This window comes from Anopheles coustani, chromosome X (assembly GCF_943734705.1).
Source record: "Anopheles coustani chromosome X, idAnoCousDA_361_x.2, whole genome shotgun sequence".
Taxonomy (NCBI): domain Eukaryota; kingdom Metazoa; phylum Arthropoda; class Insecta; order Diptera; family Culicidae; genus Anopheles; species Anopheles coustani.
In genome coordinates, this window is record NC_071290.1 from 10,339,136 (window position 1) to 10,355,648 (window position 16,513).

Sequence of the window (16,513 nt, forward strand, 5' to 3'; positions counted from 1 at the left end):
AACCGTACCCGCCCGGGAGATCAAACAAATGTCGGTTGATTTTGATCTTTGTGTGTGTGTGTGTTTTTTTTTGTTTTGCTGAGAAACTTTTCATCTACCGCACTCGTGTTGGAAACGAATAAAAATTGCACAGTTTCGCTTGAACGTTGAAATTCGATTTCGGTTTGTAGAAGTCCGCGAGCGACCGGCGAATTCGGGCGCCGGTTTCGGGCGAAACTGCCTATATGACACTTACAGGGGCGGGAGGAATGTAAAACTAATCGATATGGACTGTAAAGTAAAAAGAAAAAACAACACCCGACTGTGTTAAAAAACGGGGACCATCGCCTGTTGCCTACACAATCGCAAAACCCCTCCTCATCCTCCTTCCCCGATATCCGATATCATTAAGATCAGTTCATATCTGTTTAATTTAAAAATCATCCTATACACATTGATTTCGTAGTACTTTGCTTAGTCTATCATCATACAATCAGGGAGTCGCGCCTTCACCCGCTCCAACAGTGTGCCATACTGCGAGAGGACACCCATCAGCTCGAACGCGCGAACAGCGTCCGTGCGAGCGAAAATACTGATATGAACTATTTGATATCATTTCTCTAACCTTCCCTCGTGTTTTTTTTTTTTGCTTTAGCGCTCGACATGTCCATATATGTGTGTTTTCGGTGAGTTCCGGTGGCAGAAGGGCTTGTACAGCTTTGCCTGCCCCTCGCATCCATGGCATGGCTCGTGGGTAAAGCGTGGTAGCTTTCTTAGGAAAGGGAATCTAACTGTGTAGAACACAAACACACACGCATCACTTACCAGAGCGAAGGTTAAGCTGGCAGCTAAGGACCTCTCAATGTGTGAGCGAATGGGGTATCAGGACGGGGAACTGGGAATTGGGGGCGGGGGCGGGGGGGGATGTTTGATATGGTCTCTCGTTTTGTTTAGAACCCCCGTGGTGTGTGTGTGATATGGTCCTACAACCCTCCCCCTGTGGGGAACTCATGCCAAGGGAACTCGTGGTGACGGCGGAAGTTCCTGAAATTCCTCGCGCCCCTTACACCATGTTGACGTACTTATCCTGCGGGTTCATGTAGTCCAGCCCGTTGGGACTGAAGGTTTGGGAGCTCATGGGCCCGGCGAGGGCGGACGTGGAGGCGAGCCCGAAGTTGGCCGACGTGGTGTAGCCGGTGTGTCCCATGTTGTAGTTGCCCTGGTTCTGGTTCTGGAAGTAGTCCATCTGGCTGTAGTAGGACGGCGTGTTGTAGTTGTTCGGGTACTGCTGGTACTGGTTGTGCCAGAAGTTGTACGTCTCGTGGTTCGGCACGTACGAGAGCGGATTGTGGGACGTCTGCGGTGTGATCGGCGGCGACGGCGTGGTCATGATGGAGGAGTTCGACCCGAGCGGCGTCAGGTTGCCGGCCGACGGCCCATTGCCGAGGCCCCCCCCGCCACCACCGACTCCGCCGCCGACGCCACCGACTCCACCGACCACTCCGCCGACCACGCCTCCCACGCTCCCGACCACCCCGACGCCGCCGCCGCCGACGCCACCGACGCCGGCCGAGCTCAGCGACTGCCCTAACCGGGAGTTGATGTTGACGTAGGCGGCGGGCGAATGGTGGTGGTGATGCGCTAGGTTCAGCTCCGTGTCCTTCAGCAGGTCGTACCCGGTCGCCTTCATGGTCGCGCCCGGTCCCTCGTTGCCGCCCGCGCCCGCCCCGTGGTGGAACGACGACGGTTGCTCCTTCTTGCAGATCACGTTGATCGGCGGACTGACGGAGGTTGACGGGGTGATCGGCAGGATCGGCGACGCGTTGCTGTGACCGCTCAGGCTCTGCGGCCCGCCCTGCCCGTGGCTCGGGCCAGCCGAGTTCGACTGATTGCCGGCACCACCACCACCTCCACCACCACCACCGTTGACACCCGGGTTGTGTCCGCTGTTCATCGGCGTGTGCTTGATCGTCGGCTTGTTGTTGGCGTTCACTATGGAGTTCTTGCTGCCACTGTTGTTGCCGCTGTTGTTGCCGCCCGCACCGGACGCACCCGTCCCGGATCCACCGTTCCCGCCCGACGCTCCACTGGCCCCGCTCTGGCCCGCACCGCCACGCCCCGCCGACCCGCTCGAGCTGCCCGACGATTTGCTCCCGTTCAGGTTGGACGACGACTGATGCTGTAGCTGCTGTCGGCACTTGGCACGTCTATTCTTGAACCATACCTGGACGCCCGAGGAGAAAGAGAATCAAATGAAGAGAAAAAAAAGATTTAGTACAGGAACAAAGCAACCCCTCCCTGAAGACACTGTGGCGAAAAATGGAATGCAACCAAACGGAACGAAATGAATTTCCCCTGAGAGAGTAAACCCGACGAATGGATGCGTCAAGCGAACCGGAATGAACCGTTTCGGCTTTTTTACCCCGCACCCGGCCCGCCGTGTGCGCTTCGCCCGCAAAAGATAATGATTTTGTAATCGCTTTCCCGTGTCCTAGTCCCCGGTGCAACATCTTTGCCGAGGAGAATGGTGCCGGTCCCGCCAGCGCTAGACAACACGGCTGCTAATATGGCTGCTGGGAGGGACACGGAGGGCAACAAAATCACCGCACACAACAACAACAACAACAGCAACACCGGAGTGGGTGAGTACTTTTAGGGCAGACGAAAGGGAAAACAATTAAGCTGGCGAGGGGGGAAGGAGTTCCGATCGCTATCGGGTTACGTTCGAGCAGAGGTTAGGCTGATTGCGTATCGGGTGTATCCTGGCTGGGCCCAGCGCCAAGCGCCCATTAGCGTGCTGGTTTGCCACTTGGGAATGTCTCCTCCGTGCGATTAGCGCTTCATCTAGCGATGGGAATGACGGTTCAGTGATGGGACGCTAGTTGAGAGCTAGTGAGTTCAAAGTTAATTCATTAACTCACTTAGAATGACTCAACTGTTTCGTGTGTCATAAAAGTCATTCGAATATCGCATCACAATGAGTGATTAGTTAGAGTTCATCTAACTCGAATCACCACGAGCATGGAGCAACGCATCGATAAATTAAAGTCGAATGTGATGATTTCATAGATTATAATAACTTTTTCAATCTGGTGGACTGTCAAAATTCGTTGATGACTTTTTGACTTCCTTGACATTTTTACTTTAAAGTAAAATCTGGCAATATGAACCACTTCCAAAGACAGGAAATTCCTCACAACGGACCCTCTTTCACTCGGACGTCATTCTCTTTTGACAGTGCGATGAACTCGCCCTGGTCGACATTGGTGACCGAGTGTGATAACCAGAGACGCATCAACCAAAAGTAACCACCGATTTTATTTATTCTCGCTGTGGTATACATACTTTGATCAAGGTTAGTTTTGATTCACTTTGATATTACTTAACCATTATTAATTTCCACACCTTGGCCGAATATGTTTTCGTATGTCTTCTTTCCATTAAAAAAAGGCCAAGTTAAAACCTTGGCCGAATATGTTTTCGTATGTCTTCTTTCAATTTAAATAGTGTTTTCGTTTTACTTAAAATGCTCTCAATTCACGGGCCACCGAGAAAAGTTTACATTATTACATATTTAATTTTTTCTCAATGCTGTTCAAATTCATAGAAAGTTTTAATCATTTGAAAGCGATTTCGCAAACCATGGCCTTGAAAAATGAAGCTATCACACGGCAGCTATTTGCAGATTAAATTCAGATAATGAAATTTTGATATCCGATTAACTAGAACATTTAAATTGTACAAAAGGAAATGACAGATACCTATCACACCATATTGTTCATGTATTAGTGTAATTATTTTTGGATTCTTTACCGCAATTAACGTTTACTGTGAGATATGTACCGAAGTTATGGATAATAACGGAAAGATGGGAAGAATTTATTGCTTTTGAAAAGCATGAAGACTATGTTCTGAAACATCTATAAAGGATTGAAAACTGTTGTGAATAATGAGTTCAATTTTGAAAATAGGTATAGAAACATTTAGAGCAATGGAAAATGGCTGGAGACACCAAAAACAAATCAAAATGATTTACAATAAATCAAAATAAATCATCATTGGTGAATTGAACCAGCTCACACACTCGCTCCGGCTCTGTTTGCACTTCACTAGTCTCGCCCCGAAATGTGTCCCGAGAATGGCAACGGGGCATTAAACCTTCGGCGTTGGGAATGTTGCCGCAACAACAGCAGCTGGCCGGAGACAAAAACGTGCAATTTTTGCGCCAATAAAACACACACCGTTCGTTGACAACGGTAAAGCCCTTGTTTGCTCTCCACATACCAGCATTGGATGCGTGGTGAAAGGCGAACCTCCGTCGGTCCGGAGCAAAGAAAAGGCTCACAACGTGCGAGGCAAAAATCAAAACAAACAGCGTATGTTTGCGGCCCGGTGACAACGTCCACGTATTTTCTCGGGGAAAAGAAAAGAAGCTGCAAGACACGCATCCTTCGACCTTCCGAGGGCAAACGGTGTGTGTGTGTGTGTGTGTGTTGTCCCAAAAACCCGGCGGGTTACCCTGTTACACATGTGTTGACATGCGAAAATATGTGCGCACCGCAACGAGCAGATAATTGGCAAGGACTGGCCGTTTTTTTTTATTTTTATTTTGGTCCGAAAACGGTGTTAACGATTCCATGAATCCCCGGCGAGGAGTCCGGGGACCTTTCGCCTCTGCTTCATGCTACCGGGTTTTTCGGGACACACACTTGGACACCGCAAATAATGATTGATGGGCGGATGGGCGCAACTTTCGTTCTGGATGAAGTTGTAACCGCTTCCCGCGGAGGTGATGCGTTTATTGTGCTAACGTTTGCATCGAAAACTCCTCCTGTTTACACAAGGCTTGCTTGTTTGTTCCCTGTCCCAAAACCCGCCCGACACCCCGATGTTACCGTTGCATGTTTCGTCCTATGCAAAACAAACAAACCATCCGAAACTGCAACGGCTGCATTGTCCCTTTCCTTCGGGGACGCGTTGACAAAAACGTTGAAACGGAATCACTACCTCTCGGTGTCCCATTCGGTGGAAAAAGGATGTCAGTTGAGGAAACCAGAGTGATTCCTTTTTATTGCATTAGTAATCAAGCTGTTCCTACTGCTACCTCGCGACACAGAGCCTCTCATCTGCTGGTTCGCTCGATTTTCCCCCGCTTTCTTTCCGGTTTTCCGCTACGAACGGAGACGCCTTCCTCTCGGTGGGCGCATCCAAGCAGTAAACCGCGTCGTTGAAATGAATACACAATCCTTGATTATCACTCTATTATGCACCCCTATCGTTTCCACCCCGAAGGGGGAAGGAAAAACCCGTTTCCCCCAAAACAGCTCAGCTTCAGTTTCACCGCCAGCGAGCATCTCAAGAGTAATTGATTTAAAATTAAAATTAAATCAACAAAGCACCACATCCCTGGTGGGGAGGGGGTAGGCGGTATGGTGACTCTCGTGTCCCGGAAGGACACAGGCCCGGGGGTGGGTAACACGCCCGGCAAGCCAGGCGGAAAATCTCGCAAACCGGGATTGGACAAACAAAAAAAAAAGCAAGCCTCCGAGCGTGGCTCCATAAATGTTTAATTTGCCACAACAACAATCGGCACGAGGGAAAATCGCACCCCCTCTTCGGTACGCCGATGGAAATGCGACCCACACACACACACGTACACACACCCGAGGGTAAACGAATCGAGTGTGCGTGCGATTGTTTTTGCATCCGTTTGTGGGAAATGGGAAAATTCTATCACCTCAACCTCCCGATGGGTTTTTGCTGCACATGTTTTGCCGGAGGAAAATTCTCACCGCCCAAAAAGAAAACACTACAGCGATGGCGGCCGCCAGTAAACGAGAGGGGGAGAGGGGTGGGGAGGCGGATGGTTTTCTTTTGACACCCTCCGTTGTTGCGCCCTGCGGGCCCCGTAACGCCTGGTGCGAAGGTGTTACACCGGCGGTTAAACTAAGAGTTAAACACTAGAATCTAAACAGGGGTCATTTTGACCCCAACGCAATTTTCGTTTTAAATATCACGAAAACGGCGGAATATTTTAACGAAAAAAAATAAGCCTTTTCTAAAAATTCAAAGCTACATCCAAAACAAAAATTTCCCAGATCCAACTTGACTATTCTTAGAATGCTTTTTAAAGGTAATTTTGACCCCAACACAATTTTCGATTTTAATATCTTGAAAACGATTGAATATTAAAAAATAAAAATAAAATAACAACTTTCTTAAAACCCAAAGCTACATCCAAAACAAAAATTTCCAAGAGCCAAGTTGACTATCCTTAGAATGCTTTTTAGGGGTAATTTTGACCCCAACATAATTTTCAATTTTAATATCTCGAAAACGGCAGAATATTTTTGTGAAATAAAAAATTGCCTTCTCTTAAAATCCAAAGCTTCATTCAAAATAAAAATTTCAAATTTTTCTGTTCAACCAGTTTCGAGAACTCGAGGATGCTTTTCGGGGGTCATTTTGACTCCCATTTTTAAAGCGCTATAACTTCTCTATTTTTGAAGATTTTTGAAACCCGTAAACTGTTACTTTTTAGTCTATTTGTTGACTATCGTTTGACGTTTTAGAGTTTTCGATGGATTACTTTATCATTCCCCTTGCTCGGTGTAAAGCAGAATTCGGGCAATATATTCTAATGTTAAACACAACTCCCCCGGGTTGGAAAAAAGTGGCCCATGCCCCCGTTCGATCGTAGGAAACTCGTAGGAAAAACTGAAAGTGCTAGAGACGTCGACTTACCTGTACTCTTGATTCAGGAAGGTTGATCTTGAGTGCCACCTCCTCGCGCATGAAGATATCCGGATAGCGAGTCTTGCCGAACAGCGCCTCGAGTACATCGAGCTGGGCCCGGGTGAACGTGGTCCGTTCGCGACGCTGTTTTCGTGGATTGACACCTGCGGGGGGGTGGGGGGTTTGTGGAAAAATAGAAATAAGAAAAAAAGCCAAACGTTAGTACGGTCTTTGCTGGTGAGCTTCGGCTTGCTTCGTGGGGTTGAGTGTTATGGGAGATGAGTTTTCCGTTAGCACTAAAAGCTCTAGCTTGAGAAAACCGGGCGAACTAAGAAAATCTTATCTGAAACGCAAAAATCGAGGGAAACCAAAAAATATTTCGTAAAACTAACGCTTATCGGATTCGCTTTCGATTCGAATTCGTTGGCACTGTGGAGTCGTTACCCAAAAAAAAAAAAAAACGGTGGCGAATGAAATCATAACACACGCACAATTGGAGCTGACATAATTCGAACCGAAACGAGGTTCTGATTGCATCGGGAACCCGACCGCCGCGGTTGCGATGTCCTGCTTCGAAATTTTACACAGCTAATAAAAACGGAGTTGGTTAAATTAAAAATGGCTTCATAAATTTCAAACATTCGCCGGGGAGCGCTTCCTCCTCCTGCTCGCCTGGGAGAGCGGGGGTCCTGTTGGGAAAGAAGGATGAGAATGAAGAGCAAATCTCACCAGAGCAGGTCTGTAATTGACAGAAAAGGAAGTGAAGTAAGGTTAGGCGAAAGCCAGCAGAACGCCGGCATTAATTTAGCGCATTACCACACACAAGCCTGCCCACGCCACACACACACACACACACCCGACGTTGAGCGCTGTTGTGGCGTTGGCACTTGTCCCTTGTCCGGCGATGCTGCTGCGATGACTTTACGGCGGGCTGGGTACTAAAAATTTAAAATATAAGGTTACGATAAGCTCACCGGGCGATGCCGAACGAGAAATTTTATGTTTTCAATTTATCCGCCGCTTGCACAACTCCTCCGCGGTCGCTAATCGTCGCCGTCACGTCGGTGTTGCAGTTGGCAGGCATTTTTACAGCCCTCCGGAGCACGGAGGTGTAATTGGTTTATAGGCGAGGTATATGTATATATATATATATAGGTTGGTAGTTCCTCACTCGGTCCGCTCCGCGCGCTGCAATAAAACGAAAGTCGAAGCTCCCAAACGGTGCTACTAAACGGGGAGTAGCCTCGTCTTCGCAGGTTGGTACCGGTTTCTCCGGCTGGTTCTGGTGCTATAAAAATGACCACTATTGCTCTCAAACCCACCAACACACACACATACACATACACAGACGGCTCACATGTACACTAAATGAAACCCCATATTAATATAGTTATTTCGTGAAAAATGATCCCGAGAGCGCATTCCGGCGGCCGATGACCCGCGCCGGGCAGAATTATTACACAAAAAGGCGCGGGGGGGTAGGGGTACCCTGAGGGATGCATCGTAAAAGAAGCCCGTTTTTACGACCCGACGCGCACGGGTTTCGCCAAACTCCAAACATTTTGCAAGATGCAGTTTGGTGGCGAGCGCCTGCATTGAAATCATTCACGTTCGGCGTCCGACGGGGTGTTGGTTTTGAACCAACCTGAAGGTCGTTAGGCTCCGATGTAACGTTAAAGCGCTGTAAACAAGCTTGTTTTGCCTCCGATCCACCCACGATCTGAAATAGCGCATCAACTTCCGCCTCTGACGCATCTGTGCGTTTGTCTCTAACGCAATTGTCTTTTGTCTCGTGTTCATCTGGGTTTGTCACAAAATGTGGTCATTTTCGAATGAACGTAAAAATGAAGGTTATTGTTTGTAGTAAAAATTTTTTTTATAACACGTTAACTGTCAAGCGTTTTTAGCACACATTTTTAGTACAATCTTTTTTTAACACGTTGACTGCCATGTCACCCAAAAGTGGGTGACAGCAAAAATCAGTTCTAAAAAGTTTTTGACTCATAAATAAATGAAAATGCAACATGAAAATTATAGTAATACTTCATATTAATTCTTTGGGAAGCAAAGTTTTTGCTTAGCCTTCAAAAATCGTTGGTTTAATAAATATTATAAACAAATTATATTAAAAAAGATTGTTCTATAAATGTGTGCTAAAAACGATTGGCAGTCAACGTGTTGATAAAAATACTGTAGAACATTTATTAAACCGACGGGTTTTTGAAGGTCAAGCGAAGACTTCGCTTCCCAAAGCATTTGATGTTAAATAATACTAAAAAAAATAATGTTACATTTTCGTTTCTTAATGGGTACCGAAACCCTTTAAGAACTAATAGGGCTTTCAAAAATGGTGGCCATGGCAGTCGGCATGTGAAAAAATAAAAAAAAAGCAAAATGTTTAACAAAATCAAACAAACGATTGACAAACAAAACAAGTGACCTTTTTTTTCAGCTACGCAAACAAGTTTACATCACCAAACTCACCAATTTTATTCGCAAAATCGCTTTTTATTTCCTCGTTTTCGGCGAGAGAATAAAGCTGGTGTATTAGAGGCAGAAGCTGATGAACAATAAAAAAAATGTGTGCCTCAGAGACAACATCACCATGCTTTCGAGATGGCGACGGGTTTATGAATCTTTTCGCAAAATTCTTTCATTTTAATATTACACCCAAGATTCATTCGAATTAACTTATTCAACTTCGAGAAATCCTTCATCTCAAATCATTGATGACTCTTTCATGAATCTTTTACGAATCTTCTTGGTTTTTTTCTATAACAGTCTGAATCGAAATCACGCCACTCCGGTTGGAATACTGCAACCGAAACGGGGGTCCGGGGCTTCCGACGTTTGCCATTTTGGACGCAGTGCAGCTGCAGTGTGGAAATTAATTTCCAAACCAACGATCTCTCGCTCGCTCTCAGGACAGCAGCGAGGGGTGCCATAGGCGCGGGGATAAACGCCCAGGGTCCCGCTGATTTATGTACCGGCGGCGCAAAGTCAGCCGGCGCCATTGCCCCTGCGGGGATGGTAGCGCCGGGAAGGGTGAGGGTTTGATAATGATGATCGAGGGTTGTTTGCGTGTTTGCCGCTCGGCTCGGGAAGCAAGGGGTCCTCGGCTCGTACAGCGAGGGGAACGTGTGGAACGTGGATGGCAGGCACGGCACGACGCGGAAAGGACCCCGGACGTGGCCCGGAGCAGGACGTGCCTCCGATCCCGCGACAACAAAAGCGCAAAACAAAATGGCAACCCCGAGCGGCGCAATCAGGACAGGACGTGTGACCGTTTTTGCGTGCGTGCGGGCCCGACGATCGTCGGATCTCTCTCGCTCGGTTCGTTCTCCTCTCGACGGTGTTCGTTTGCTGCTGCGTAACACAAGTAACGCCAGTAACGCAAGCGTATAACCCTGGCGCTGGCGCCAGCAAACGACGCGCCATCTTAGCTGTGGTGTTGTGTGGTGTTGTTTGTTTGCTTCCCGCCCCTCGGAGGCTGCAACTCTTCCCCCTCCTCCCCCTCCTCAACGCACTATAAAACGGTAAAAGCCTAAAAACGAAACGGCCGTACCGAAAGTGTCGTGTAAATATTTGCTCAACTCGAGAGAAGCCAAGAAGTTACAGCGGTGTCCCGAAAGGCACACGTCCCAACGCGAGGGAGGGCAAGTGCGCCCGGAGGCGTCCGACCGACCGAAGTCACGTGCTCGGCGGCAATTTGTATGGGTTTTTTTTACCCCCACCCCCCGAGCGCTCCGACTTCCGACTCCTCCGTTTGGTTTGGACACGAGAGGCCGGGTAATTGATATGCAAACAGTGCCTCGGTACAAGCCCGTCGGTGGTTTGGTCGGGAGTGAGTGAGGGGGTGTTATAACCGGGCCACTCACCGAAAACCCGATGGAAACCCGCCGCCCGCGAGGAGGTTTTCCCGCGCCCGCGCGCCCTTTTAGGAAGTGAACCTTAAAAATCGAAACTCATCAGAGGCAAGCTAACGGACGGGGAAGAGGTGTGGGGCGGCGGTCGATGGATCGATATCGATTACAGCGAGTGGAAAAGTGGCCTCGGCCTAAGGAGCCACCCTGCCACCCTTTTCCCTCCCTACCACCCCCCGAGGGTTGTGGCTCGTATTACTATCACCTTGCGTGAGTAACGAGAGTCTCGCTGCAGTCATTTGGCTTGCGCTGTTCATGTCCAGCCCCCCTCCCCCCTTCGCGTTCTAAGGTGTATTATGTGTATGCGCCGGACAGCAAGGACGGGATTTGCATCCGCCCGGCTTTCCAATCGAATCGGTCCCGGACTTATGCAACGCGAACGATGTTTTCGTTCGGTGAGGTTGGGCTGGCCGGAGCGGAAACCCTACAACAACGCCAAACGGAAAACGGGGACCGGGCTGGGAATCCTTACGACGGCGGGTCCAACTCCCACGTACCGAGCACACCTTGAAGTGTCACATCGCAAAAGGTCACGAATCGAACGGCTCGAGCCACAATAACTGGTCGATAATTACCATCGACGTTAGCACCGTCGGTGTCTGCTTATTCGTTTGTTCCGGGCACGAAAACCCGTAAGAAGCGTTTTTCATTTTACCAATTAATGCCATTTTATGTTGTGTCTTTTCACCATCAGCATATTCCTACAGAGAGTGCACCAAAAGATGAATTTTTCCCTGCAACTCTCCCATTGAATGCAAAAGCGTATCAAACTTTGTCCCTAACGTAACCATTTTAATCTTAAACACATCAATTTCTGCTTCATAATGTCTGAGTTTTAAATGTTGTTCCTTTGCAGGGTATTTACTTGAATTTACTCTAGAAAAAGATTATTTGCTTTAGAACTTATATAAAAAGTGATCCACAAAAAGTAAATAAGCAAAATTAACAATAAAACAAAAGTTTGTAAGATAAAACAATGGAGAATATAGCGCCGGAAGAAAAACAAATGAGACAACTGACGGTTGGTTCCTGTAAACACACGTAATCGGGAAAAAAACAGTTAACAGTTCACGGTAATAGACACAAGTTTAATTTTGTGTAGTTTTAGATTGTTAGAGAGAATCATCAAGAATAACCACACATAACTTTTGTTCTCTTGTTTTCGCAAAAGAAGTTGAGTTCCGTGACAAAAACTGATACGAGTTATCCAAAGGAGGTGCATTGAAAACAAAACTTTATAACAACAACAAAAAAGACAAAAGTTGATGTGCTCTTGTAAAAAATGGTTGCCTTAGGGACGAAAACATTTGCCATCACGACATAATGTATCTACTTCCCAACACGTTGGAGGTAACGCCGTAACAGTGGAATGAAACGATCGTTAGAAGGGAAAAATTTTATATAAAGAGACTAGAAGACTACAAAAGATCCTCATCAAGTAAGTTTGCTTCTGCTCCTTTGGATGCTCTGCTTTGAGCGACCAGATTCTGGGCGTTCTGGTCGGGAAATGCGAGAAGGGAAAAAGGCCCCCGCCAAAAGAGACCTCGCATTTGGGACGCAAAGGGGGAATGCGTTTGTATGCTGCGCACCCTATCGCAAAGGGAGAGCGATTTCAGCACCGAAAACCCAACCACGAGCTATTCTAGGCTTCAGGCCGCAACAAGAGAGATAGAGAGAGGGGGGAGGGAAAGAGAGCGAAGGTTCTTCTGTTTTGGTTGCCACCCCGTTAAGCGGTTTATCTCGTCGTGCCAGCACAGCGAGTTCGAGAACGGGCAAACGGCAGAGCGAAGAGTGCTGCATCAGCAACAAAGGATGCTTGCTCACGGAGGGGGGGAGGGGGAAGGTATAAGAGGGGGTGACCCGAAGGCTTTAGGAAAAATGTGTGTACTAGCTGAATGCTGCAAATATGGGGTCCAGCGAACACAAGGGGCGTTTGCAAATGCTACCGATTGGAGGACGATGTTCGGAGTTGCAGTACTTGTCATCGCTACACGTACGGTGCTGTACAAGTGTTTCGAGTATCTGCCGGCCCACTTTCTTCGCCTGAAAAGCGGCTGGGAAACGGGGAGCCCGGGGGCTGATGGGCTATAATTCTCCTAGCGAACTTCGGAGAACGTCACTCTCTGCGCTGGAACATTCTTTCTTCCGCCAGGGGAGGGTTTTAGCTTCAACTAGCGGGAATGGCAGCTGCAGCACGAACCTGGGTCCCAGCTGTGTCGGTGTTCCCGGCACTGCTCCATCTTGCGTCCACCATCTTGTTTCTCGTGTGCCTTCAAACAAACGAACGCGTGTGGAAAAACAGTTTTACATTTTTCCACAATTAGCCCGCTCGCCTTTCTGCGTGCACCAGGCGGACCGTGAAAATCCATTAAAACGGTGAAACTCCCACCCCCTCTCCCTCCCCTGGGGGAACATACCCAACCGGGCACTGAAGCGAAACGGTCCAGAATAGAAGAAGAAATTAAAAAAAAAAACAGACCAAGTGGGCCGTTCCCCGGGCACTCGACTCATTAAACTTTAATTTGTCACTCGTCCGGAACCGCCATTGAGGAGTGGACGTGACGCAAGGGTGGACCACCGAACCGCCATCTGAATGTTGGTTGTGTTTGTTTGTTTTTTTTTTTCTTTTTTGTTTTGCCTTTAAGAAGCGACACACACCAGAAGTTTGAAAATCTCACGGGAAAAACATCCAGCCTCGAATTGAAAAGCTGCCCATGATTCCAGTCAATCACTCGAAGACGCCGAAGTTGACAGCTCCGGCATTCCCCCATTCGACGATCGCCATTGGCGTTCGCGTATGCTTGTGCGCGCGCGCGCGTGTGTGTGCATAATCGGAAACTTTTATCAGCCTCAAAAGGCGAAGCGACGTGATGGGAATCAAAGAGGCGACGTCAACACGTCGATGTAAAGCAGAACGTCCGACAAAAAAAAAAAAAATCCGTCCGCAAACCGGTGATGGCAGTTGGACAAATTTCTCACCCAACACACAAACACACACACCTACCGGTCGGCGGCAAATGGTAGCTTGCACCATCGCTGTCAAAAGGATGATCGCCGCCGGAAGGTGGGGAAGCGAGCGAGAAATTGACCCAAACAAGCAAGCCTTCTTTTAAACTCTCCGGTTTTAGTTTTGTTGCTGTTGCCCCCCCCCCCCCCCCCCCCTCCGCCGCCAAAAAACTGCTGTCGGCAGGCCGGCCCTTTGATGGAGGGAAATGCGCAGGAACTCGTGATCCGGACAAAAGGTAAACCGGCGGTCTTCAGGCTGCGCGCTGAAGACCCCGGGCGCGCAGTAGTCCAAAAATGACGGATGAATTATTGTCACGGTGATCACTCGAGCGTAATTCTCTGTACGTGTGTGTGTGTGGGGGGGGGGGGGGGTATGGTTGCGTGCCTGGTCAGTTTCCTTTCTTTGGCTGTCACCCCGAGCGCACCCCCCATGTTTGCCTCCCCGCACACCGATGCTGATTATGCTTTAGAAATATTTTTCCTTCCTTTCCGTTTCGGCGTCGGATATGTTTTCTTTTTTCGTTACTTTGTGTTTCAGATAAAAAGGAGTGGAGATTGCACAAAGACTACTGCAACTACTACTACTACTACTACTACTACTACTACTACCACCACCGCTACTAGTACCGCTACCGGGAGCTACAGTGGACCGGTGCCTGGGATAGCCTCCCAGAGATAGCTCGGGAGTCCACAAATCAATCATCTCTAGTGGAGCACCAGGATGACTTCGTCGAGTTGGCTGTGAAATTAACGAAATCCGGCCCCAAGGCAGCTACCGGAGTTTTGGAGTGTGGCCTCCCGATCGTGGTCGGCAGATTATTTACATCCATTCAATGTAGTTTTGTTTGGATGAGAAGGGATTTAGCTCAACTCAAGTCCACGGTAGTCCCGGGAGGGGCGCTTCACAAGCTCACTACATTGGGGGTTTGGGGAAGGGAGGGGGGAAGGCGGGGATGTGTGTGTGTGTAATAGAAGAAGAAGAAAAAAGAAGAATATTTACCCCACATACCTTGCGGAAATCCTACAGCATCTAGCCCGTGGGGAAGACCGAACGGGGCTAACGATGTCATAGGCATTCCGGGCGGTAAAGGTCCATGCGGATGGGCATGGTGCGGATGGTGCGAGGTGCCGTACCCGTGCGGGTGCGGCCCGAGGTCGGACGACTTGAGGAAGCCCGCCATCAGGGCTTCGGTCGAGTGCAGCGCCACGGTTGGTGGGTGTTGTTGGCAGTAGCGACCCCCAACAGACGCGTACTGGTGCGCGTAGCTGCTCACGGTGCTGCTGTGATTTCACTCACACACACACACACACACACACTCACACACACAATGCTGGCGCGAAGATGATGTGCCGATGGGTGGGTTGGCTGGAAGAAAAGAGAAACGGAGGAAGAAGATAAGGAATTAGTTCCCATTCTGATAGCCGGTACATACGATTTTAAACAACGCCAAGAACTCAAACGAGCCGCAAAAACCGTTCCCATCCACACAAAAGGCACCACAGTCCGCACGCAGATTTTACGCCTCCTTAAGGGGAAGAGATTTGCATGCGTTCACATGCGGCCTTGACCTACTCGGGGATTATCCCCTTCGTGGGGATGCGGTTTCGCTCCCTGCGCTCCCGACTAATCGTGCCACAGTTGAGCGGAACAATGGCCGCCGCCTCGCTACCGCCTGGTGCAAAGGGATAATCTCCCCGGAGCTCGACGATCACCGTGGGCCGTGTTTGTTTTTCCCGCATCTACCCGGACTCCCTTGCGCCCGAAACCCTGGATAGCCGGAGGAATGCCGAAATCCGGACCCGCCAGAAGCTATTCTCGGCCGCCCCGGACGAACATCAATAATCCATTAAAAGGTATCGAAAAGCTCTACTGCCTTACTGCGGCTCCGAAAAAAAACCCTCACGCGGTACGCTTGTACATTGTTGTCACCCGGTGTTGACCCGGAGAAGGGCAATTAGGGGTGCGTAAGGGCGGAGGCAGCGATGGCAAGATGGAAGACCCAAGTCTTCGTCATCAGCGTCCGTCGCTGTCCGTCACCGGTGTCCGCCGTTCTCTAGCCTTTTAACCGACGTGAGCTAATCGGCCGCAGAATCGCTGCGTCTTTGCCTGTTTGAAGTTTTATAGATTTTATTCTTTCTCCTACCTTTCCTCTACGCAGAGAGAGAAGGAGGGAGCCAGAGGGAAGGAGAAAGAGATGGATTTAAAATAAGAACGAGGGGTTGGAAAACAAAGCGAAGCATATTTCACCACAGTTCGGTGCGTTATTTGGCCGTATGATCAGGTCATTGAGGTCCCCGGGTGGTGTAAACCTGGCCTTCACCGATGCCGATGTACGCTTTCGCCAAGCGCCGAAAGAAACCCATCCAGAATCCCGGGCCCAGAACTGCTGCACGTCACGAAGGAAGGCGAGAAACGTGACCACATTCCTGCTCCGTGACTGTGACAATAGAGTGTCGGGCATTGAGGCTAGCATGCCCAGTTCCCCCCGGAGAGGCCTGTGGCCTCAGCTGAACTGTGGCCCGTAGGAGCCGCACACAGAACACACCGGGCGAGCGAGCGAGCGCGGGAGACGGTCCGCTCTGTTTGGACACGAAGTCTGACACATTTGTCAACCCTAACGCTACGTAACGCTAACGCTGCTGCCTTTTGATCGCGTCTATTTTTATTGTACGTTTTTGCTTTTATACCAACCGTCCTAGCGGCGGCGGTGTATGGTTCTGCTCTCCTACGGGCGCACGCAGAAGGTTAATGGCAGCAAAATTATAAACTACCGTAAGCTGACAGTGCAACATTTGCCCGAAAACGTCAACATTGTACATTACATTCCTTTCCTTTCCTTCGCCGTACCCGTTGCTGTTGTGTTGATCTG

At 49.0% G+C, this 16,513-nt stretch overlaps 1 protein-coding gene across 1 annotated transcript; it reads right to left on the minus strand.

Moving 5' to 3' along the window:
* Positions 1–603: 603 nt before the first annotated feature.
* LOC131269721 (homeotic protein ocelliless) lies at positions 604–14,824 on the minus strand. The gene is made up of 3 exons (XM_058272214.1): positions 14,644–14,824; positions 6,724–6,878; positions 604–2,203 (listed from the first exon to the last, which is right to left on the minus strand). The coding sequence occupies exons 1-3, from the start codon at positions 14,822–14,824 to the stop codon at positions 1,043–1,045; spliced, it is 1,497 nt and encodes a 498-aa protein (XP_058128197.1). The 3' UTR covers positions 604–1,042.
* Positions 14,825–16,513: the final 1,689 nt, after the last annotated feature.

What these genes read in the sequence shown, in the direction of transcription:
- LOC131269721 (XM_058272214.1), bottom strand. Translation starts at nt 14,824, where the DNA reads ATGGCGGGCTTCCTCAAGTCGTCCGACCTCGGGCCGCACCCGCACGGG. An exon ending in ATTTCCGCAAGGTATGTGGG is followed by an intron (nt 6,879 to 14,643) that starts GTAAATATTCTT and finishes ACCCCCCCGCAG; the next exon opens with GTGTCAATCCACGAAAACAG. An exon ending in TTCCTGAATCAAGAGTACAG is followed by an intron (nt 2,204 to 6,723) that starts GTAAGTCGACGT and finishes TCGGGCGTCCAG; the next exon opens with GTATGGTTCAAGAATAGACG.